Here is a 25,532-nt window from a genome sequence, read left to right as displayed (position 1 = left end):
AACGGATGCATTATGAATGGCAAGTGCTGTGCATTCTGTGTGTAGAGGATAGTTTAGACCAGTTCATTTATATCAATCAGTAAGTGTCAATGAGGAGTTAAGTTTTTTCCCCCTTAAAAAATGAGGAAAATGGTAAACATTATTGCCTATCTGTGAAATATTAGCATATTAGCATTTTTTCATTGTGAGGATGTTAGCATGCTGACATCTCAGAGCACCACTGTGTGAAATCATCTGAGAGAGTCTGCTGTTTGTAAGCTATACCGAGGTGCATATTTCAAAAATAACCAGTTTATCAATACAGTCTAATAATCAAAATACACCCTACGATGTTCAATTAATTAAGTGCTGGCTTTGTATTTTGGTCAGGATATATTCAAAAATCTTGTGTTAGAGGAGAAGATATCAGAAAGACCTACAATGTGGTAGAGGCAAGTTTACTAGTGTGGATAATGAAGGTGAAGAGAAAACAGGAGGTCAGTATTAGTAGTAACATTTGTTATGTTTAAAGCACTTTGTAACCCTGGTTTTGAAAAATGCCTTATAAATGTATTATATTTACATGTTTATCACATGAACAGTTATGTGATACATTGATGAATTCACATGTATGATTTCCAGATATTTTATAGCCACGTGTGTTTTTTAAAGCATTACAAGTGAAATACATTTTCATTTTGGATTTCAAAATCTGAATTTCACATGATTTTATTATTATTATTATTTCTAAGGCATTATGTCGCTCTGTCCCTCTCTCTCTCTCCTTCTTTAAATTTGTCCTCTCTCCTCCTGCTGTTGTGTGAGAGAAGAGGACAGGAAAGGCAGAGGCAGCGATTCTGCATTTACAAATGTGTGCATGAGCATTTGTGTGTTTGTTCTTGCTTAACTGCGTGAGAGAGAGAGAGAAAGACAGAGAGAGAAAGAGAGAGAGAGAGAGAGAGAGAGAGAGAGAGAGAGAGAGAGAGAGAGAGAGAGGGTGCAGACTTTTGGCGGTGAGAGAAGAGAGGGATTTGGCTGGCTTGTCGGGTCTTTCATGTTACTTTTATGCCCAGAGGACCTGACCCCTGTCTCCTTGTCAGAAAGATAATCTGGGAAAAACTAAAATGGAATATCGGAAAACTTAACTCTCTTAAAAAAATAATTTGTATCAACGTAAGAAAGTGAAGAGGAGAGGGGGGGGGCTTATGTATGTGGGGCTATCTGACAATTGGGGGAGGACGCACAAGATTTATTCATATAATACTGTTAGTGTTTGTTTTTTTTGAGGGAAAGCAAAAGAGCAGAGTGGGGATAATAGGAGAGGAGAGGAAAGGGGAGGAGAGAGCGGAGAGTAGAGGAGCACAGAGCAGAGAGAGAAAAGGAACAGAGCAGAGTGGACGAAACAGAGGAAGTGGAGGTGGAAGGAGAGGTGAAGAAGAAGGAGGCAAGAGGGTAGGTGATTCAAGGAGAGGATGGAATGGAGATGGCATCTGGCATGAATGAAATTTAAGTATCAACTACTATTTTGAATGTGCATGTTGATGCTGCTGCCTGCTGGTGTTTTCTTTGGAGGTGATGTTGATGATGTCATGAGTTATATGTTGTAGGGAGTCTCAGGATTACTTTTCTTACATTGCTCGCTCTCCCTCGTTCTCTTGCTATAATTCTCCCTCTCTTATTTATTTCTTTGTATTTCTGTGTACTGTCAGTCTCTCTCTCTCCCTCTCTCTCTCTCTCTCTCTCTCTCTCTGTCTCTCTCTTTGTCTGCAGGTCATGTTAGATAGTAACAGTGAAAGGCACATTGTGTCACATTGTATTAGCATTACACACACACACACGGAGGGAGAAATACGCTCAAAATATGATGAGCGCACTTTGGCAATGTGTGTGAAGAGTTTCTACTGTGTGTGCGTGTGTGTGTTTGTGCTGGTGTGTACAGTGTGAGCTCAGCTGTAATAGATTTAAGAACCATACATTCCTCTTAACCACATGAAGAAAAACTAAAGAGCTATGGTGCCACATAAGACTCTGGCCTGCACAGGCACAGAGTGGAAAACTGACAAGATCAGTGTCTATAAAAATAGTATACCCGGCTGTTTCCGTGACGCGAGTTTCACGCCAGCGTATGAAAAGATTTTTTTATAAATGCTTGTATTATCATGTCAACACTTGTCGACCTGATAATATAAGCATTTATGAAAAAAAAAATTAAGCGAAACCTTTTCATACTCTCGCATGAAACTCGCGTCACGGAAACAGCCGGGTATACGCCGACTGCCATTAAACACCAACGAAGAAGAAGCTGAAACACGGTGCCGTCTACGCAAACAGCGTAGCTTTAGCAGTAGAAGCTATCAGGCAAGTGTTCTTTTTAAATAAACTCCTGATGTACTTACAAACTTTAAAATGCCTCGTTTTGTGAGTACAGATCCTATGTGTACTACTGCAGAAGTTTGGTAACATTCCATGCATTATTAGTGGGGAAATTTACGAGATATACTGTAAGTACCATAGCGCTATTACGAAGCCGTTCGGCTGATCGCCCTATCTTGACCACTGCTGACCATCGCTAAAAATGCTTCCGATGGGGTGTTTGGCTGGAGGTCTTGGTGGAAATTACCTAGGGTCCATTTCACTCCGGACCATCACTTTAATCCATGCAAAACCTGAAGTGTGTTAACTATTGGGGAATTCACTTTCCCCCGGCTAGGAAGTTGTTGTTCCTAGCTGAGAAATAGTAAATCGTAACTCTCCTAAACCCATAACTTTTTCTTGTACGTTTTTAAACTTCAGTTCTTGTCCAGATCAAATGTCACATGTTATAGTGAACTTTAGAAGTGTATTTTGTTTACTTTGAATGGAGCCAGACGTTTCCCCATGTTTCCAGTCTTTATGCTAAGCTCACTGGCTGCTGGTGGTAGCTACATTTACTGTACAGACAATAAAGCGATATCTGCATTCCAATCTAAATTTCTATCTCTCTCATCTAATAAATAATGGATACATCCTCCCATGCATATAGTCATATGATCAGTGTTAACCGCTCCTGTTGTCTAGACTGTTGGACAGAGTGGGTGTAATTATTTGGCCGCAGGCCAAGTGTCTCTACTACTGTCTTTAATAACTGTGAGGATCAGCTGACATCTCACCTCACTCACCTGTTGAGGCACCAACTTTTCCTGCGTTCGTAACTTTCGAAGGCCATTGCTTCGTGAAACAAAGAGGTTTTTGTTTGAAACAAAGTGCGATTCGTGAAGAAATCATGAAAAAGCGTGCTGATAATATACTAAACTATGTATAACGAACAGTAACCTAAACTGCCAAATCTGAAAAACAGAAAGAGCAAGTAAGAACAGGAGAGAGAGAGAGAGAGAGGGGCAGTCATGTCCTGCAGCATTTACACACAACATCCCAGAATGACCCTGACAGTCAGTGGATTTAGAATAGCTTGGAGGTTGTTATGTGTTTGCTTGTGTTATGTTTCGCTGCGATGTCGTGCGATCTGTTGCCATGTTGTTTTCTCTTGTATTTGCTGTGTGCATGCATTTTTTTGTTGGTTGTGTAGCACAATAATAATGAGCTAAGTGAGGGTGAGGCATGAATGCATTTTATTGGGCACACGTTTTCACAAATTTGACAGGCAAAATGCATATTTGTTCTTCAGTGTGATCTCAGCTTTTCCCCACGGGTCAAAAGAGCTGCACCTTCAGTTTTTAGACTTACAGCAGAAAACATCTCGAAAAAATTAGGTCAGCTTGATTTTCTCTGAGAGCATCATCCATTTTTTATTTGATCAATTTGAAACTTCTGCCATGTCTTTACAGCCTCACAGCATGAGAGTACTAAATGCAGGTTTTTGGCGTCTTTATACTTATGCTGACATTTAGACTTAAAGGAAAACACCACCGCATTTCCATACTGAACTATGTTCTGCTCTGATCTTAGACGAGGTGATACATACCTCCCTCTCCTCTGTGCGTGCACTCAATGGCTCTTGCGCGCACTCCGCGCAGCGCTAATTTGCTAGCATGTAGCTTGTCCTTAGGATCCAAAGGGGGGTGAAGTTAGAAGCGACCAAGCACTTCCACGTTGTCCCTATTTAAATACGGTTACGTGAGTAGTTACACGACCCAAGTTTGGTTACACAAAATGAAACATGCCAATTTTTCTAAGCGGATAACAAGGATAACTATATAGTATGGCGGAATAACAACTGGAAGCACTTCGACGTCGGCGCAGTAATATCATCACTCAAAACATGACGGGACTATATACCTTCTGCTTGTTTTCACAACCCTGTACGATGCACGTTATAACCATGATGTTTGATTGTTCACAAACTATCTTACTACAACCTGATGCTTCCTCAACTGTGCACAAACTACTACAGGTAGTGCAGGCGACGGCGTGCAGTCACGTAGGTTCTATTGACGGAAGTAAGAGGGGGAGCGGAGTGATGATATTACTGCACCGACGTCGAAGTGCTTCCAGTTGTTATTCCGCCATACTATATAGTTATCCTTGTTATCCGCTTAGAAAAATTGGCATGTTTCATTTTGTGTAACCAAACTTGGGTCGTGTAACTACTCACGTAACCGTATTTAAATAGGGGCAACGTGGAAGTGCTTGGTCGCTTCTAACTTCACCCCCCTTTGGATCCTAAGGACAAGCTACATGCTAGCAAATTAGCGCTGTGCGGAGTGCGCGCAAGAGCCATTGAGTGCACGCACAGAGGAGAGGGAGGTATGTATCACCTCGTCTAAGATCAGAGCAGAACATAGTTCAGTATGGAAATGCGGTGGTGTTTTCCTTTAAAGACTTTGCTTTTCATTTTTTTTTTAATATTGTGTTTTCATGGTATAATTTGTGCATTTGCAGTTTATGATGGAATCTGGTCTGCCTACATAAAGTGATTAGGGCCCATTTGCAATCATGAATAAAGGGTTTAATGCAGAAAGTGGCTCATAGAGAACAGATCTGTATGTAATGAGATATGTTCAAAGCTGTCTGCTGGTTAAATAAAAATGCGTTCATATAATAAAAAAAGCTCTACAAATAGAGAAAACTAATGTCTATGTCGTTTTAACCCTGCTACACTCTGTGTTTGTACTTTCATAACAGGATTTGCGCCCACATTTAAGGTGCTTAATTTTATTTGGAAGAAGTGAAGTTTGCAATGAGAACATTCCGAAATGTTAGTGAAGAATGTCAGTCTTGCCAAGGGGCTTCATAAATATTCACAGTTCACCGACCACTGTGCAGATATTGCTAAACTTGAGTGTTACAATTTCGCAGATAAAGAGAATAAAAGTTCTTTAGGACAGGATTTTCATTTATCTTTGACAAAGCTTAAAGGGATAGTTCAGAATTTTGGACATAAGACCTATTTTCCAACTCAGCCGGTGTGTTTGAGACGTCTGGAGACGTTTTCAAGAAACTTCATTCAGTTCTTCTACTTGCCAAGTTCGCTTGTGCTATGGCTAGCGCAAGTCAATCGTTCTAGTTAGCATGGCATTAAAAACACTCATACCGACTCCACAGTGCACCCGAGGCAAATCAATTAAAACACTAGACTGTCGATATACATATCTGTGTTGATAGAATAATATTTGAAACAAAACTAACCTCGCATCGCATGAATCATCCATTTTTTGAGGGACTAGTTTCTCAGCAGCAGCAGAATTTTACTTTGCTCCATTGGACTCAAAACTCTAAGACGCGCTGCTCGGAATCCAGCCGGTAAATACACACCTGAACACCACCGATTTGTCGGCCCTTAAGCCCCCAAGGCTGTCTGAAAAGCCCTCGGAGCTCACTCAAACACCGGGCAGCACACGGCCCCGCGAACCCACAATTACTCACCGTGACCCCGAACCTCTGCTCCGTCCGGAGAACCGTAAACCCTCGGAGGCGTTGCGGGGAATCCCTCCGGTAAATACACACCTGAACACCGCCGAATTGTTGGCCCTTATGCCCCAAGGCTGTCTGAAAAGCGCTTGGACCTCACACAGCACACGGCCACGTGAATCCACATCCGATGTTGACTCTGGTTTTATCACTCTGGTTTTAACACGGGTACTGTGGCAATTTTTCTTTTTTTCCTTCTTTCTACAGTGTTTTCTTTTCCTTGGTTGTTTTGGACCTCCTTGTTTCAGTTTTTAACAGGAATTGGAAGCTTGTTGCTACTTCCCCACGCCTCCCCCCTGTGATAGTGGTACGACCCGAGGGGGGAGGGGCTCTGTGTGTCCACGAACACAGCCCTGCGTGCTGATTGGACAGGATGATCCGGGCTCTGTCGATTTTTTGCAAAAAAAACAACAGGCTCTACGTGCAAGAGGCGTGCTTTTTTTCCCTTCTAAAACCGGATGATTTATGTTGTTCTATCAGAGAGTAGTGTCGGCAAACAATTTTGCCAACTGGGACTTTAACCAGTATGTGATTAAATAAGCACTTTTATGTTACACTATTACATAAAACAGTAACTACAATGATAGTTCATTTGCATTTTCAACTGAGAGGATTGCTTTTGATTGCTGACAAGCTAGGTACACAGCAGTAAGTCTGTCAAACCACATTATCCATAGTCATCTTCCAATACTTTGTCAACGGTTGCATATTTCTTTAATCTGTGAGCAATTCAAGTAAAGACAGTTCTGAACCTCGGATTGTTCATTCCGAATATATTCAGAGGTATGAAACTAGTAGGGCTATGTAACAAGTAAAAAGCAAATATAAAAGACATTTCATATGTAACATACATTTTGTGGATGTATTGTTTTCTGTTATCATTTCTAATAAAAAGCAGCTGACCATTGAGTAAAACTCCTCAAAACATGATGTATTTGACATATTGAAATTGGAAAAGGTGAAGCCTAAAGCAACACAGAGAGAAGTGTTCCATTAGATTAAAATGCGATCAAATAGACTGTGGAGTCTTTAATCTGGGCAGATCAGGTTAGAAAGAAGTTAAAGTGATGGTTCGGAGTGAAATGGACCCTAGGTAATTTCCACCAAGACATCCAGCCAAACACCCCCTCGGAAGCATTTTTAGCGATGGTCAGCAGTGGTCAAGATAGGGCGATCAGCCGAACGGCTTCGTAATAGCGCGATGGTACATACATTATATCTCGTAAATTTCCCCACTAGTAATGCATGGAATGTTACCAAACTTCTGCAGTAGTACACATAGGATCTGTACTCACAAAACGAGGCATTTTAAAGTTTGTAAGTACATCAGGAGTTTATTTAAAAAGAACACTTGCCTGACAGCTTCTACTGCTAAAGCTACGCTGTTTGCGTAGACGGCACCGTGTTTCAGCTTCTTCTTCGTTGGTGTTTAATGGCAGTCGGCGTATACCCGGCTGTTTCCGTGACGCGAGTTTCATGCGAGAGTATGAAAAGGTTTCGCTTAATTTTTCGCTTCTACTGCTAAAGCTACGCTGTTTGCTTAGACGGCACGTTTACACGTTTACACGTTTACACAGCTTCTTCTTCGAGTTTCACGCCAGCGTATGAAAAAGTTTCGCCGATTTTTTTATAAATGCTTGTCGACCTGATAATATAAGCATTTATAAAAAAAAAATTAAGCAAAATCTTTTCATACTCTCGCGTGAAACTCGCGTCACGGAAACAGCTGGGTATACGCCGACTGCCATTAAACACCAACGAAGAAGAAGCTGTGTAAACACGGACGTGCCGTCTACGCAAACAGCGTAGCTTTAGCAGTAGAAGCTATCAGGCAAGTGTTCTTTTTAAATAAACTCCTGATGTACTTACAAACTTTAAAATGCCTTGTTTTGTGAGTACAGACCCTATGTGTACTACTGCAAACGTTTGGTAACATTCCATGCATTATTAGTGGGGAAATTTACGAGATATACTGTATGTACCATTGCGCTATTACGAAGCCGTTCGGCTGATCGCCCCATCGCTAAAAATGCTTCCAAGGGGGTGTTTGGCTGGATGTGTTGGTGGAAATTACCTCGGGTCCATTTCACTCCGAACCATCACTTTAAGAAAGAAACGCAGACAGAGTACAGTTTCCTCTCTTTCCTTTCTCTCCTCTCCTGTCGGAGGATGAATGATCTTCCTGGACCTTCTCCAGGACTTAAGCTCCATTGCCCTTCATACCCACGTTAGTGCCATTTTTTATTGTCTGTAATTTGGTCCAAGATCCAGATATTATATTATTTAGATTTATATTTAGTAATTGCCTTTTAATAATTTCTAAGTGTATTCTATAGTTTTGCATTTTAATTGTACATATGTTCAATGTGCTAACATTGTTTTGATTCATAATGGAGCGCATACAGAGCTGTGACGTAGGAGCTCGCACAGCCAGAGAGAGGGAAAAACTGTGTGTATTGTGCCTTTTTTTTTTGAACATTCAGTAAAGGACGGAGGGAACACACCGTTTTCTACCGTCGTTAAATACAAACACGCGTAGAGACTCGTTCTTTCCGTCCAGAGTGGTTAAATGTTTAATATGTACTAACAGAAGACACTAAGGGAACTTTAGCCACTACATTAAGTAGAAAACAGTCGCCGAGGGCGAGAGAAGACGATCGGGAGCCGAGAGAAGATGAGCTGCGCTGAACGTGTTTTTACGAAGGAAGCTAGCGAGCTAAAGAAATAGCTACGGCGTTGAGCTGCGCACCCGACCAGACGACTTCTACAACGAAGGATGAGTAAACAAAACTAATGAATGAATAAGCTGCAGCTACAGGAGTTGCTAGTGAAATAAGGTAGTTCTACTACTGTAAACAACATAGCCAAGTCACCAGTGGAGGTTAAGACGTGCTACTAGCCGGTAGCAGAGTAACAGGACATTTTGAGAAGAGTATTGCTAGATGGTCATATTAGCCCAGAAGAAGCTCAAGTTGACTCTGGAAATAAAGGACAGCCCTGAAATCTTCTCTTTTGAAAACATTTACATGTTTTGAGGTTCAAGGACCCTTATGTGGATTTCAGAAGTCTAAGAGCTTGCTATATTAAGAGACTCATTTAACGTTAATAGTCAATCGAAATGTCTGATTTGGATGAAACCAACGTTCATTAGCACGCCTTGCCTCAAAAACAAAGGAAATAGAAAACCTTATGAAAAATGATTCCAATGCACTTAAAGTAGAAAAGGATCATCTCAGTGATTACTCAAAATTCTTGAAGGAGTTTACTGAAGCAAACTACACAGTTAGTGAACTGTTGCCAGCTGATGAAAGAAAAGCTGACCAGCTATATTGGAGTGAGCCAAACCTATCAAGGTATGAAAACAAAATTAGAGCAGTGGATAATCGAAGCAAGACGGCGCGCCAAGGCTGCTGACGAACAGGCTGCTACTGAACATGGCACCCCAAAGGACGGCGCGACGACGCAGCAATGTGAGTCTGCAGCCGACAATGTGGATCCAGGCGACAGTGCATCCACTGTACATGAAAAATATAGTTCAGTCTCATCACAAAGTGTACGCAGCAGACACTCGGCATCATCTAAAGTGTCATCTCATGCTTCGTCTCTGCGTAGGAAAGAGGAAGCTAACTGTGCAGCCCTACTCGCACGTGCAGCTGCACTTAAGAAAAAACAGGCACTGCAGTTGGAAGAGGCTGAAATGGAGGCACAGGTGAAAGCCAAAAAGATTCTGTTTAAGGCTCAAATGGAGGAGCTAGATGTTGAAACTGCTATCGCAGAGTCCACAGCAAAGCTGCAAGTTCTGGAAGAGTATGATAACATGGAAAACATGTACAATGATGGGATGAATTCCTACCTCACCAAGAACATGCCTACAGCAGCAACCATCGGACATCAGGATCCAGCCATCAGACACCAATTGACCAGCAATCTTCCAAGAGTTATCCAAGACGACAGTGCCTCTCACTAGGGGTGGGACGATACGGGTAACTCACGATTCGATACTGTGACGATATTTGGCCCACGATAACGATAATATCACGATACACGATATCTGCGATATTCGATGTATTGCAAGAAATTTCATCAACGATATATCACGATATGTGACTGAAAAAGAAAAAATATGCATAAAAAATAAATTCCAAAACTTCGTACAATGTACAAATGAATAAACACTGTCCAGCTGGACACATTAAAGTGCATGAACATTAATAACATGTCTCTACTGTCCTCTAAACCAGGACAGTGCTTTCTGATACTGAAAAGTCAGTAGCAACTTGTTTTATGTAAACTTGGGCCCGTTTTAGTTTAACAATAGCTAAACAAGATAAGAATAACATCAGAATTAAATGAAATATTGGGCACATTTCAGTATGCAACCAATTATGTGCAGAGTTATGTTCACCCATCCACTACCTGGGAAGTCGGGCCTCATGCCCTCAGAGCTGGGTGAAAACCGTAAACTCTAGCGCGCCGCTCGGAATCCTGCCCGTAAATAGGCAATCAAACCCGGCCGAAAAGTCGGCACTCATGCCCTCAAGGCTATGTGAAACCCGCTTGGAGCTCAGACCGACCCCCGGGCAGCGGGCGGCCCCCGCGGATCCGCTCCGGAGAACCGTACACTCTTAGACGCACCGACGGGAGTCTAAAAAAACCTGTAGACCCAAAATATCAATATTTGCCGTCAGTGTATCGATTTATTTATTGCGACAGAGAGCACAACAATATATTGCAATATCGATTTTTTTTCCCACCCCTACCTCTCACCATCCAATTAGACACTCATCTTATGTGCAAGTCAAGAATGAAAACAATCCCACAAGTACAAGCTTCAATGGAAGGCAAGTTGAACTCAGCGAAGTGATGTTGAACCAGAAGGATATCACAGAGATGTTAGTCACACAGCAGAGACTAGCCAACTTACCTCAACGAGAAGTCCCTGAATTCAGTGGCGATTCATTTGAGTTCCTGCCGTTCCTGAAGGCTTTCAAGCATATCATCCACAGTCGTACAGACAATGACGAAGACCGCCTGTACTATTTAGAGCAATTCACCGGCGGTGAATCAAGAGAACTCATGAGAAGTTGCCAACACATGAGCGCACAACAAGATGAAGCAAGAAAGCTCTTGACCTATCACTATGGCAATGAACAGAAAATAGCTGTGGCCTACATGGAGAAGGCCGTCATCATCAAGGCAGATCAAGGCAGAAGATGCCAAATCACTTTACAGCTTCTCCATCTTTCTCACCGGATGTAACAATGTCAAGAAGGACATGGAGTACCTCGAGGAGATGAACAGCTCGAGCAACCTTCGGATCGTCGTGTCAAAGTTGCCTGTTAAAGGAGCTCAGTCTAATACTAGAGCTACTGAGGTATTTAACTTCGGAATAACCTGGTTGACACACCTCGCCGATATCGCTCTCATACCGCATTGAATGAATGTCCACGCTGTCCCTTGAGTTGCGACACAGTGGGTTTATTGCTATGCATTGCCCATAAACAAAGAAAACAATCAAACAAACAAAACAGCGTCATGAAGAGCGTCTCCGCGCCATAGCGGTCGAAAACCGGTTGCCCTTCCGGGTCAAAACCTGACAAAGAGAATGAACAATGCCACCTATATACACCTGAGCTTCCCTTCTGACAGCACAGCGACCACACACACACAATGAGTGAATTACACCAGAAACCTCAGAACACAACCAAACACATTTGGCTCCTATACACCGGCCCCTAATTGTTAATGGCAGACCAACATAACAATTCAAACACAACAAGACAGGAGCAAATAATGTGTTGATACAGTTACATTAAAGTACAGTACAGACAAATCTATATTCCATGTACCAAACAAAGTTTCGTCACCGGCCTTTCAATAATGTTGGCCCTTGTCTGCAACCTCACAGAACGCACCAGCCCTTGCTTATCGGGAAAAACCTCCAGAACCCTGCCAAGCGGCCATGAACCACGTGGAGCTGAAGAATCCATGATCACCACAATATCTCCAGCCTTCAAACTCCTCTTCCTTTCGTTCCACTTCTGCCTCTCTTGGAGCAATGGCAAATACTCCCGTATCCATCTCTTCTGAGAGGTACTGTACTTGCCTCCAGCGCCTTCTCACATACAGATCATGAGGTTCAAATGCTCCAGGTGGCAAAGCTGGTTTACCCCTTAATAGAAGAAGATGGTTAGGCGTGAGAGGTTCCAGGTCATTAGCATCCTCTGAGAGCTTGGTGATTGGACGATCGTTCAAAATGGCCTCCACTTCACAGAACACTGTATGTAGTCCATCATCATCCAACTTCTGCTGATGCAGAACAGAACTGAGCACTCTTCTCACCAGGCGGATCATCCGTTCCCACACACCACCATGGTGTGAGCCTGCTGGTGGATTAAACCTCCACTGAATTCCAACTTGTGCCAGCGCTCCTTGAATCCTGTCTTGATTCAAAACGGCAAGCGCCTCCTTCAGCTCTCTGTCTGCTCCAGTGAAGTTAGTGCCATTGTCTGATGTTAGACTAGTCACCTGCCCTCTTCTGCTGATAAACCGCCGCAGAGCATTGATACATGCATCGGTGTCCAGTGAAACAGCCACCTCCAGATGGACAGCCCTACTTGCCATACAGGTAAATATAACACCATATCGCTTACAGGTTGATCTTCCTCTCCTCACCTCAACTGGACCAAAATAATCCACCCCTGAGTTGGTAAATGGTGGAAGATCAGGAAGAATTCTCACCTTTGGCAGGTCAGCCATTTTTTGTTCCAATGCTCTTCCATTATATCGCCTACAAAAGCTGCAATCACCAATTATTTTCCTTCCTCGGGCATTGCTCCTCTGCTCAGTCTTCCTCCAACTCTCAGGAGTCCATCCTCCAAAACTGGGTCCAGCCGGTATATGGGACTCTGTCGACTCACTGACCCTTTCCCAGACGACAAAGCAGACATCTCTTCCCCAAACCTCTGTTGCTGACAATAACGAATTATGGTTCCTTCTGCTCTCAGCAAATCATCCAGCGTCAGACTGCCACTCATGAATGTTGATGTGACTCCCTTTCTTTTAGTCTTCCTTGAGCTGCCCTGACCCCCTTTCTCCAGACAATTAGCCACAGAAGCCTCCAACTGCTTCCTCTTGCAACTCTGTGCCAACAACATGACCTTCAACTTTAGGATCCAGGCAACAGCTGTCTTGAGCCTCTTCCAGTCAGAAAAGAAGGCAATGAGCTGGTCTGTAGGACTAGAGATGTCACACACACTGATGGCATTCACCATTACCTCTTTTCTGACCTCTTGGTCATCAGAGTCCACTGAAATGTCCAACACCTTTTTAGGCCAGTCCTCCTCAGGCTTCCAAAGAAATGCAGGACCTTCCAGCCACCTGGTTTTGTTCAGAAAATCAGAGACCTTCATTCCCCTTGAAGCATCGTCAGCTGGATTATCCTTGGAACCTACATGCCTCCATTGTGAGGGTTCAGATGCTTCTCTGATGGTCGAGATTCTGTTGGCCACGAACGTGTAAAAGCCTGTCCTCATTGTTAATGTACTTCAAAACGGACGTGCTGTCAGTCCAAAAGACTGAATGCTCCACTTGGATGTCCAGCTCTGCCTTTAACAATGAGTCCACTCTGACTGCGAGGACGGCTGCTGTCAACTCAAGTCGGGGAATAGTCACAGCCTTCAGAGGTGTCACCCTGGCTTTGCCGAGCAGAAAGGTGACCTGGATGTTGTTTTCCTGATTTAACATACGGATGTATGTTACAGTTCCGTATCCACCTTCGCTTGCATCGGCAAAGTGATGTAATTGGGCATGCTTGATCCCTCCAAACTCCACTGGCTTGATGCACCTTCTCACATTGAATGCAGACAGCTGGCCCAGGTCCTCCAACCACCTTTTCCAACGAGGCAAGATGTCCTTGGGCAGATCATCATCCCATCCACAACCTCTCCTACAGAGCTCCTGTTGCATCATTTTGGCAGGCAAAGTGATTGGGGCCAGAAAACCCAATGGATCATACACTGAGCTGGTGACTGACGGCATACCACGTCTGGTGAGAGACTGTTGTTTCATCTCCATCTTAAACCTGAAAGAGTCAGTCTCCACACACCACAGTAGACCCAAAGCCCTTTCAATTGGCAGGTTGTCTCGGTCCAAATCTATCTCCTTCAGGTCCTTGGCCCTTTGCTCCTCTGTGAGGGCTTGCAACACAACACTACTGTTGCTTATCCATTTCTCCAAGATGTAGCTCCCTTTCTGACACAGAGCAGTTCAATCTTTTATCATTTGGATCGCTTCTTCTTCAGTGGCTAAGCTCTTTAAACAGTCGTCAACATAGAAATTCTGCTTAACAGACTGAACCACCTCATCCAAAAACTCAGACTGGTTGTCATCCGCAGTTTTCCTCAGTGCATAACTTGCACAGCTAGGAGATGACACGGCGCCGAACAGGTGTACAGTCATCCGATACTCCTTGAGGTCCTGAGTGATGTCACCATCTGGCCACCAAAGAAAGCGAAGAAATTCTCTGTCCTCCTTAGCAACTTTGACTTGGTGGAACATGGCTTGGATGTCACCCATGAATGCCACCACTTCATTCCTGAAACGAAGAAGAACTCCAAGCAATGAGCTAGTGAGGTTGGGACCTGGCAACAATTCACTGTTCAAGGATGCTCCTTGAAATGTGGCTCCACAGTCGAACACTACACGGAGGGATCCTTTCCTCGGATGGTGGACACCATGGTGAGGGATGTACCACACCTTACCCCTTTCACCATGCAGCTGTTGCTGAGGCACTTGCTCTGCATAGTTCTTACTGATGAGCGTGTTAATGTATCCAGCATACTCCTGATGCAAGTGTTTGTTGTTCAGGAATTTTCTCCTCAAACCCTGGATCCTTTGCTTAGCCACTGTAAAGTTATTAGGCAGACACACCTCTTTGTTCTTATATGGAAGTTTCAAACAATACCTTCCCTCCTGAAGTACTGCTGAGCGCTCCATGATTTCCAGAAACCTATGGTCTTCTCTGGACATTTCCTTCTCCTTTATGGTCTTCTCATTAAACTCATGACTGTACTGCTTGACCAGCATTTCTTCGAGCTTGTACACAGAAATCCTGTTCACCATCGCCAAGGGCAGCTCCACCTCCGAAGCACCACTGTTTCCATTCAGTGGTCCGTTAACAACCCATCCAAGCACTGTCTTTATAGCATATGGGCCATTCCCGCTACTGTTAATGACCTCCCAGGGTTCTAATATCTTGGGAGCGTTGGTTCCAATTAACAGGTCGACATTTGCTTTTATGTTTGGGATGTTCACCTTGGACAAATATAGCCACTTTGCCAGTTCTTCAGATGTTACCATGTTATTAACATTGACCGGCATTTTTTTCTGTGTGAGAACCTCTGGGAGAACATGAAAGTCATTGCTGTCCAGATTAGATACCTCCAAGCCAGTTAATGAGTATGCTGGAACCACTGTTTTCTGCCCCATCGTGCTCAACAGGAAGTTGTTTTTTCTCCCTGTGATGTTCAGCTTCCGCATTAGATGTTCTGAGCAGAATGTGGCCGAACTTCCTGGGTCCAAAAAAGCATAGGTTTTTATTATGTGATTTCCCTTTGCACTTTTGACCTTTACAGGCAGGATGGATAACACACACCGGTCCTTACCGGCCCCTGTATGTCCACATGTTTTAAGTGAAGTTGGCTGGTGAGATGTTTCAACCTGTTCCGGGGCTGGTTGCCTTTTAATATGAAGCACAGTGGGATGGGTTTGACTACATATTTTACATGTCAAGCGGCTTTCACACTCACGGCTCATGTGTCCCACACATAAACATGCAAAACAAACCCCCTTTTGCCTCAGAGTCTGAATCTTTTCCTTGTGCTTCCAACCCTTGAACTGTTTGCAGTCCTCCAAAGAGTGGCTACGAGCACAGCAAAGGCATTCAGCCTTTTCTGGACCTGATGTAGGCTCTTTAACCTTTTCAGGCGCTCCCATAGATGTTATGGTGGTGGCCACGACATTTCCTTTCATTTTGTTTCTAGGTTGTGCTTTAAACCCAGTGACAGTCTTCATCTCAGCAACACCAAATGACTCCTGTATCTCACCAAACAAAGGGTCAGAAAGAATCCTGACATGACGCTCAATAAACATGACCATATCCATGAAGGAAGCTGGTTTATTGGTTCTCTCCATTATGTCATGAGCTATGGTCCTCCATTGCTCCCTCATTCTGAATGGCAGCTTGGACACAATGGCTCTTATATTTACTGGCATATCCAGTTCCTGCATGTACTGGTGCTCTTCCATTACATTGCAGCATCCACGCAGAAATAAGGAATAGGCTTGCAGTGTTTTCACATCCTCAGATTTAATTGTCTGCCAGGCCAGAGACTTTTCCATATAAGCACTTGCGATTTTGTACTGATTTCCAAAATGTTTCTGGAGAAGTTCCTTTGCCACTGCATAACCACGCTCTGGAGCCATATGCTGGCAGCTTTGCACCAATTCACGTGGCTGTCCTCTTGTGAACTGTTCCAGATAGTACAAACAATACGTTTTTCCTGCCTTTTCCTCCACTCCTTGCTCAAAGGCTTTGATGAATGTCCTGTAATGGAGAGGGTCCCCCTCAAATGTGGGAATATCTCGTGGTGGCAGTGACATCATATGCTGTTGCTGTACCAGGGCTGCTGTTATTTCATTTTGCCTTTGCATGATGGTAAGTATGTCAGGTGGACTGTTGCTCATGTGGTGATGGTATATAGGTTGAGCAGTTGATGACTGATGTTGAAAATGCAGCGATGTTCCAGACATATCAACCTGTTGCTGTTCATTTTGGCTGCACTGATGCGTTGAAGCAGCTTGGACCCATTGCTCAGTTTCCTTGGGTCGCACATCCTTTAATAGAGTTTTGTTAGGTGGTAGTGACCATTTTGATGATTCATTTTGTTGTGTTGATTTCCATGCAACAGGATGGTACGTCTTTGCCATAGGGTTTAATGCGTTGACAGATTTTTCCAGCCTTTCCTTTTTCTCCTTTTCCAAATAGGAATTCATGCCATTGCTGTGTGCTTAAGAAGAACCTCTCCGCTCTGAAGCCTGTAATACAGCCAGCTTAGCAGTGGACGCAGCTATTTCAGTGTCCAAATCAAGCTGCTCTCTTCTCCTTTTCAGCTGCTGTTCCTGTTCCTCCAAGGCATGCTTTTCTTTTAAAGCTGCAGCCAGAGCAACAAGTGCTGCCTTTTCTGCTTCGGCCTTTATGGCTGCAGAGGATGCAGTACTTGATCTTGCACTGTTACGGCTCCTATGGCTTGAGTGTTTACTAACATTTGAAACGCTGTCATTTGGCTTGATGTCATCCACAACATTACCATTTTCGTTTGCATTACCTTCATCACATAATACCCATTTTTTTTGTGTTAGCAATACACTCATTAATAGGCAACATTTTTGTATCCACGTGAAGAGCATGCCCATCACCAGACGAGGTATCCTTTCGGTCGTAAGCTCAGTATACGACCCCCTTGGGTTCCTGCCACCGTTCATTCTTCTTGTGAAGACCATCGTCCAGAATCTCTGTCGAATGAAACTTACCTGGGATGAAGAGATTCCAGAAGATGTTGCAAACAGGTGGTTCGCCTGGCTGTCTGATCTGAGCCACATTTCCAGCTTTTACGTCAGGAGATGCATCAAGCCAGAAGGGTTTGTTCCAGTCACATCAGCACAACTGCATCATTTCTCCGACGCTAGCGAAAAGGGCTACGGTGTCGTCACTTACCTCCGCATCGAGAACAGCCATGGTCAAGTCCACTGCGCCTTTCTTCTCGGAAAATCTAGAGTGACGCCGCTGAAACCAGTCACAGTCCCACGCCTTGAGCTCACCGCGGCCACCATTGCGGTGAAAATGGATAAGCTCATGAAGCGAGAGCTTCGGATGGACCTCAAACAGTCTGTGCTATGGACAGATAGCAACACCATCCTCCGATACATCGACAACGACGGCGCTTCGTCGCGAACAGAGTGTCGACTATCAGAGAGAACACACGACCAGCACAGTGGAAGTATGTTAACACAGCTTCTAACCCAGCTGACCACGCTTCAAGAGGGATGAAGGCAGAGCACTTCATGAAGTGTCAGAGCTGGATTGAAGGCCCTGACTTCCTATTCAAGAGTGAGTCTCACTGGCCTGTCCTTATCAGAATTCTCAAGAGAGATCAGTGAAGATGACGCAAAAATGGAAATCTACACTGAAGGGAAACTATCTGACTGTCAAGGATGTCAGAAGAGCAGAAACTGCAATAATTCCGTTCAGCCAAAGTCAAACCTTCCAGGAGGAGCTATGCGCACTGCAGAAAGGTGAAAGGATCAAGAGAAGTAGTTCGATTGTGAAGCTGGAACCCTTCCTCCAAGATGGGGTTCTCCGGGGTTGGTGGAAGATTGCACCGGGCAGGCTTGCCAGAACACACAAAGCACCCGGCTATTCTAGCCAAAGATCACCACATCACAACCCTGATCACAAGGAAATCGGACACGGAGGGAGGAACCATACCCTTGCTCGGCTGAGACAAAGGGTTTGGATATGCAAAGGAAATGCAGCAGTGAGAAGCGTGCTTTCGAAGTGTGTAAAATGCCGGAAGAGTCAAGCAGCCGTGAGTGAGCAGAAGATGGCGAATCTACCACTTGATCGTCTTTTGCCTGACCATCCACCGTTCACCAACGTTGGTGTAGACTACTTCGGTCCCTTCGAAGCAAAGCGTGGACGCACGCTAGTCAAGCGTTATGGAGTCTTGTTTACTGCAAGTGGAGGTTATGAGATCCGACAACGGAACAAACCTGGTAGCCACAGAACACGAGATCCGCCAGGCTATGAAAGAATGGAACCAGTCCCAGATCTCAGAGGCTCTACTGCAAAGAGGAGTCACTTGGATCTTCAACCCGCCTGCCGGGTCGCATCACGGAGGTGTCTGGGAGCGACAGATAAGAACTGTTTGAAAGATACTTACCAACCTCCTGAAGCTCCAGTCACTTGACGACGAATGCCTGCAAACCGTGATGTGTGAAGTAGAAGCAGTGATCAACAACAGACCTCTTACCAAGTCATCTGATGATGTGGACGACCTCGAGCCACTGACACCAAATCATCTTCTCTTGCTCAAGGGGAAACCAGCGCTCCCTCCAGGCGTGTTTCATAAAAAGGATTTATACTCCAAACGAAGATGGAGGCAAGTGCAGTATATCTCCGACATCCTCTGGAAGCGCTGGTCCAGAGAATACCTACCCCTCCTACAAGAAAGGCAGAAGTGGCTGGAGAAGAAGAGGATTGTGAAAGAGGGAGACGTTGTACTCATTGTTGATGAGAGGGCTCCAAGAGGATCCTGGCTAATGGGAAAAGTGGAGAAGACAATCCTCGACGCCAAAGGGTTCGTCCATCGGGTCCTTGTCAAAATGAAGACCAGCCCTTAGAGAGACCCATAGACAAGTTGTGTCTGCTGCTCGAGATGGAAGAATCTCACAAACAATGAAGGACATTATTATTTAGGACTTTATTGTTTTCCATGTTTGCCTATGTTGTGGGCCCCACCTAGCTTAGTCTAGGTTGTTTATGTTGATTTAGAAGGAAATGAAAGAGTACAGAAAGGGATTAGTACAAAGAAAATGCCTCTTTAGTTTAGTTGGGTCAATGGTAATTGTCATCCCTATGATGAGCAGTTAGTGCCATTTTCTATTGTCTGTAATTTGGTCCAAGATCCACATATTATATTATTTATATTTAGTAATTGCCTTTTAATAATTACTAAGTGTATTCTATAGTTTTGCATTTTAATTGTACATATGTTCAATGTGCTAACATTGTTTTGATTTATAATGGAGCGCATACAGAGCTGTGACGTAGGAGCTTGCGCATACTGCGAGAGGGAAAAACTGTGTGTATTATGCCTTTTTTTTGTGAACATTCAGTAAAGGACGGAGCGAACACACCGTTTTCTATCGTCGTTAAATACAAACACGCGTAGAGATTCGTTCTTTCCGTCCAGAGTGGTTAAATGTTTAATATGTACTAACAGAACACACTAAGGGAACTTTAGCCACTACACCACAATTGTGTGTGTATATGGGGGAGTTCCAGTCTGGGTGTGGGGCTTCATGTCTAGATACAATACTGTAAAAAAATTCAAAATCCACTTCTTGTTCTGACCTACCGCACTTTGATCATAGCACTGTTATACTTAAGGTATCCTTGCTGAACAGCTACCACTTTACTCAGATGAGGACCTAACACGTTTCTATTTTTTGCGCTTACATTATCGGCAATGATATGTAGTGGTTTCTTTCTTTCGACAAATGTACTTATTGTAAGTCACTTTGGACAAAAGCTTCTGCTAAATGCCCTAAATGTAAATGTATAATAACTATTTGTCTCTATTGCTATTCTACATTTAACCTGGCTGTTGCAAAGTAGTATGGGCAAAACATGGTGGGTATGTGGTACTGGTTCATACTCTATACTTGTCCCTGAAACAAATGAGTCACTTTCATCTCAGTTCAGCTCAATTAGAGCTGAACAATATTAAAATATGCATCGATAGTTTAAGTCTGGTTGATGAACTCTGAAAACATTGTGTCGCTTAGTAAAAAAGACTTTGCTCGGTCACATCACATAGATATGCCCCATGTGAGTGTGTTTGTGTCCACCAGCAAGGTCTGCAGCATCTTGATCTGATTCTATTTACAACCCACAAAGAGCAAGTTGGCTGACGGCTGTTTGTCACCACCTAATGGTTTCCCCAGCGACTGTCCAGTCTACTTCACCTTTATTTGAGTCATTCCTACAACTATTTATAACTAGTTCAAAGTGTCTAATCTAACTACATGTTGTTGTTTTGAGAAACCCACCCTGCCATAGCGAGGACATTCATACTTACTTTACGACTGCTTACAATCTTACATTGGAATTTTGGCATGTGACTGAGGCATTATAGCCTTGTTATTCCCGGTAAACCCTGCAGGCGAACAGCTCGGGCATGTTTAGAATGAGAGGGAAAGTGAGAAACAATGTATAGATTACAGTATAATGCGTCCCATTTCCCAAGTACTATACATTTATATTATAATTAACTCATCTTCTCTCCATACAAGACATGTCTTAGTTCTGGATAAATAGAAACTGAGTGTAATTCTAAGTGTGAATGGGGAAGTTCCAGTGTGGGTGTGGGGCTCTCTACATATATCATTACATTATTAATATGATGTAAGGAGAAGGTGGAATCGTAGACCAAAAACTGGCCCCCATGCTTCTCCCCTTCACCCTTCTCTCCCTTTCTATTTGTCTCTAACCATCTATCATTTCTTACTTTGGTCCTCTCTCATCAACCCCTCAAAGCTTCAAACTAGAGGACTCATGAACTCCACTAACCTCTGCAGGAGAATACAATAAGCTCAACTGGCTGTGAAATCATGAGCGCTCCCACGTCAGGAGCCCCAAATATGGAGGTGAAGGTGATCTCCCAGGAGATGGCCTTGCTTAGCAACATACTGGCAGCTTACACCTACATTGCAGGTAGGTCCAGTCAGCAAAACTGCATCACACCATGTCATCAATATACTCTTGTTGTGATATATAATCAACAATGTTATTTTTGCCAACACTTGCTCTATGCACTTTGATGATCATTTGAGACATTGAAATTGAATTTCTAACTAAAAAAGTAATCAAACTGTCATAAACAAGAAGGCAGCAGATCTACAATCGGAAAAACTGTTTAGCAGGCAGCAAATGAACAGGAAAAATGGAGCAGACAAGTGGCTATTATAACGTGTGTGCTATGGAGAGCTAGGCATCAAACTAACAAAAACCACCAAGAGGTAGAAAATTGGAAAAGCTGAGGTAGGAAGATCAGGAGAGGGTGAAAGTTCAACAGGCAAGACATAGGAGTGATGACAACATGGACAGAGAGCAGAAAAAGAACATTTTGATTGAAAAAAAAAAGTTTTTTAAATGCTTTCCTTTTCTTGTAGACCAACCTGAGAGGACAGCCTTGGTGTTTCTGTGCGGTGTCTGCACTGGCCTTCTTGTCACACTCTGCGCCATCGTCTTCCAGATACACTGTCGAGCAGACTGTCACTATGGCAATAGTAAAAACCCTCACCTGCGCCACAGGAGCAGGCGTCATCACCGTCGGCACCAGAGCTGTCCCCTTCATCAGCCCATTGACAGTAATCCAGACAACACTGCGGTTGTTGCCTCTGGAGGAGCTGGGCCTGCTGGCGACAGTGAATCAGAGGACTGGGATGACATGTCTGACCTGCAGTCACAGAGACACAGGCGCTTTGAGAGAGCTCTGCTGCACGCCACCATGTTCACGTCAGCTGAGGGTATCTCTCACACAGACATATATATGAAGAGCCATTCGATTACTAATTCAGTCATGAAAATTAACTAACTACATTTACTCAACTACTATACAATACATAAGTGCCATTTAGAAGGTACTTGTACTTTACTACTACAAATGCCACTTACACAGTAATGAATTAATAATATATGACATGATACTCTTGACAGGTGCCTTATGACATTTACTTGTAATGGAGTGTTTTTATAGTTTGGTACTTTTAGGTAAATAAAATATCTTAATACTGGTCTTATTCCCACCACAGGTCAGTGTCCACATTTACTGTTTGGACTTTATATCTTTTCAAGATAGTTGATTATGTCATCAGGTGATTTTTTTTTTTGGTCCAAAATGGATAAAGAACAGAAGAAAAGCATAGCTGAATATTGGACAACAGTTAGAACTGTGAGATAAGGAATATAAAACATTTCAGTTGTAATCTTTGTGTAAAATGTGAAGTAGATTAAAGGGATAGTTCGAAATTTTGGACATGAGACCTATTTTCCAACTCAACCGGTGTGTTGGAGACGTCTGGAGACGTTTTCAAGACATTTCATTAAGTTCTTCTAGTTGCCGAGTTCGCTGTGCTATGGCTAGCGCAAGTCAATGGTTCTAGTTAGCATGGCATTAAAAACACTCATACCGACTCCACAGTGCACCCGAGGCAAATCAATTGTAACGGCAGACTATCGATGTACATATCTGTGTTGATAGAATGTTTGAAATAAAACCAACCTTGCATTTTTAAGGATTTATGTCTCAGCAGCAGCAGCAGCAGCATGTCATACTTCCTAGTAGGCTATGGCAGCGGCGGTCTGATATCACCTAGCACTTATAAGTTACCGGTTCTATAATAGTTTGTTTACCTGCTGTCATTGCTACAGATGCAGAGTAGCCTGCAGTGCTAGTTTCTTCAATCTCACAGAAATGGCCACTTTTGGAGAATATACTGAAACTTTTGAAGACTCTGATGAGGAGTCAAACCCAATCGTACCTGTACGAGCCTGAATATACAGAGGAAGAATTGCGCGAGAGGGATGCTCAAAGGGCAGAATGTGAACGAGCGTCTGTGGAGACCGAGATAGCCCGAGATAGCTGGAGCTGAGAACCGGGACCGAACAAACAGAGACTGGTGGTGCCAGGAGGGAATCCCCCGCAACGCGTCCGAGGGTTTACGGTTCTCCGGACGGAGCAGAGGTTTGGGTTCGCGGTGCCTAATTGTGGGTTCGCGCGGCCGTGTGCTGCCCGGTGTTTGAGTGAGCTCCGAGGGCTTTTCAGACAGCCTTGGGGGCTTAAGGGCCGACAAATCGGCGGTGTTCAGGTGTGTATTTACCGGCTGGATTCCGAGCAGCGCATCTTAGAGTTTTGAGTCCGACGGAGCAAAGTAAAATTCCGCTGCTGCTGAGAAACTAGTCCCTCAAAAAATGGATGATTCATGCGATGCAAGGTTAATTTTGTTTCAAATATTATTCTATCAACACAGATATGTACATCGACAGTCTAGTGTTTTAATTGATTTGCCTCGGGTGCACTGTGGAGTGGGCAAGACTGTTTTTAATGCCATGCTAACTAGAACGATTGACATGCGCTAGCCATAGCACAAGCGAACTCGGCAACTAGAAGAACTGAATGAAATTTCTTGAAAACGTCTCCAGAAGTCTCAAACACACCGGCTGAGTTGGAAAATAGGTCTTATGTCCAAAATTCCGAAATATCCCTTTAAATAGATTCATTGGGAGAGGCAGTTTTAAAGAATGACTCCGAGACTGTTTATTTCACTGCTATCAGTACACACACACAAGCATGCTCATCCTTAATATAGAAAGTTTACAACTACAGTGTTGTAATATGTGATGGTGATCCTTGTATCTCGTGTGTGTTTGTGTTTATGTCAGAGCTGGACCGGGCCCAGAGGCTAGAAGAGCGGGAACGGATTCTCCGGGAGATCTGGATGAACGGTCAACCAGACATCAGCACAGTCACTCAAAGCCTCAACAGATATTACTGACAAGTGATCAAACAGGTATATAGTCAGAAGGACATGAAGGTAGACAAGCGAGCAGATGGATAAAAGGTGAATATATAGATGAAATAATGAAAAAGAAAATTAACATTGGATCCGGAGCACTGTCTGCACTGCACCAAAAATACTCTTGTAGATCAACCTATGAGTGACAGTAATGCTGGGATCAAATATTCTCCTTGCTGTAAAGGAAAACAACAACAACAAACGATGAATGAATGAATTGTGATGGCTCAGGCCTCCAATACAAGATGACGCTGACGTGTTTAGAACACGAGTGTCCTCGTGCCCTCAAAATCCAACAAGTATGACACAACGGACCTACAGAGCCCACACTGCAATATGTAACTGCTGTTGAAAACTGTATAAGGGATTTTATAAACTTTCACATTTTTAACAGGTGCTTTGGAGAAACATGGACAGAATAAGACCAGGAGTGTTATAAGTGTATGAATCCAGATATTGGTGATAATGTGATGTTGCACTTTTCTCGGCTCATCCTTTTTTTGGTGTAAATTAGGACCTAAATTAAAGGTCCTCAATACAGAATTCGGAGCATATCTTTTGTCTCCGTGCATCTCTCAACATGACAACAGCTGAGCTGGCTACCATATTAAAGCTCTGAATTTTGAATTTGGCACCTTTGCACAAAAAAGAAGAGAATTAAATGGGGATAGAGTTAGTTCAATGCCAAGATAAATGTACACATACTGGTGCTTGTACTGCTGTAATTGTGCATCCCCAGATGAAGAGGATACTTAAAGGATGGACACTAAGGTATAACCTGATGAGACTGTTGCATCTGTAGGCTGGAAGCTACAGGTGTTGATGCACATGAACATGGGACAGACGGTCTTCATATTTGAGAGTGTAATGCTGCCTCTCTTAATTTGGCTCATGTGGTACTGAGCTAAAATAAAAAAAAAAAACACTTTTATTTCAGGAATTTATGAAAGTTGACTTCTGTGCATATTATTGAGTAAAGTCCCTTATTAAAATGAAATATCGTGGCTCAATATTATTGCTTCTTCAACAGTTCTTGAGTGTCTTTGGGTAGGTGTCTCATCCTCTGTTCGGAGAGATTATTACTGTTGTAGGACAACAGTCAGACTGTCCATGGAACGATCTTCTCAACACCATTAAAAAAATTGATTGAATTTGACCAATTATAGCAATAAAAAGGTATCTGTAGTCGTGGTCAGTGGTCTACATAGTCCCTATCAGAGTTTGAG

The 25,532-nt window shown here is 43.4% G+C and overlaps 1 protein-coding gene across 3 annotated transcripts; it reads left to right on the top strand.

The window, feature by feature from the left end:
- Positions 1-1,302: 1,302 nt before the first annotated feature.
- LOC311012097 (protein eva-1 homolog A-like) lies at positions 1,303-25,271 on the top strand. Of its 3 annotated transcripts, XM_084007433.1 has the most exons (5): positions 1,303-1,431; positions 21,266-21,442; positions 21,901-22,257; positions 22,543-22,605; positions 24,173-24,286. In XM_084007433.1, exons 2-4 carry the CDS (start codon positions 21,340-21,342, stop codon positions 22,587-22,589), a joined length of 507 nt encoding a protein of 168 aa, XP_083863559.1. In that variant the 5' UTR covers positions 1,303-1,431; positions 21,266-21,339; the 3' UTR covers positions 22,590-22,605; positions 24,173-24,286. The 3 variants fall into 3 exon arrangements, with proteins under 3 accessions (XP_083863559.1, XP_083863557.1, XP_083863558.1); XM_084007431.1 differs by lacking the exon at positions 22,543-22,605 and having other exon boundaries at positions 24,173-25,271; XM_084007432.1 differs by lacking the exon at positions 22,543-22,605 and having other exon boundaries at positions 1,374-1,431; positions 21,307-21,442; positions 24,173-25,271.
- Positions 25,272-25,532: the final 261 nt, after the last annotated feature.

Source organism: Eutrigla gurnardus (assembly GCF_963514095.1).
Source record: "Eutrigla gurnardus genome assembly, chromosome: 1".
NCBI lineage: Eukaryota > Metazoa > Chordata > Actinopteri > Perciformes > Triglidae > Eutrigla > Eutrigla gurnardus.
The sequence above is the reverse complement of the archived record's forward strand: the minus strand, read 5'-3'. Positions and strand labels throughout refer to the sequence as shown.

What these genes read in the sequence shown, in the direction of transcription:
- LOC311012097 (XM_084007431.1), top strand. Translation starts at nt 21,340, where the DNA reads ATGAGCGCTCCCACGTCAGGAGCCCCAAATATGGAGGTGAAGGTGATC. An exon ending in AGCTTACACCTACATTGCAG is followed by an intron (nt 21,443 to 21,900) that starts GTAGGTCCAGTC and finishes CTTTTCTTGTAG; the next exon opens with ACCAACCTGAGAGGACAGCC. An exon ending in CATGTTCACGTCAGCTGAGG is followed by an intron (nt 22,258 to 24,172) that starts GTATCTCTCACA and finishes TGTTTATGTCAG; the next exon opens with AGCTGGACCGGGCCCAGAGG.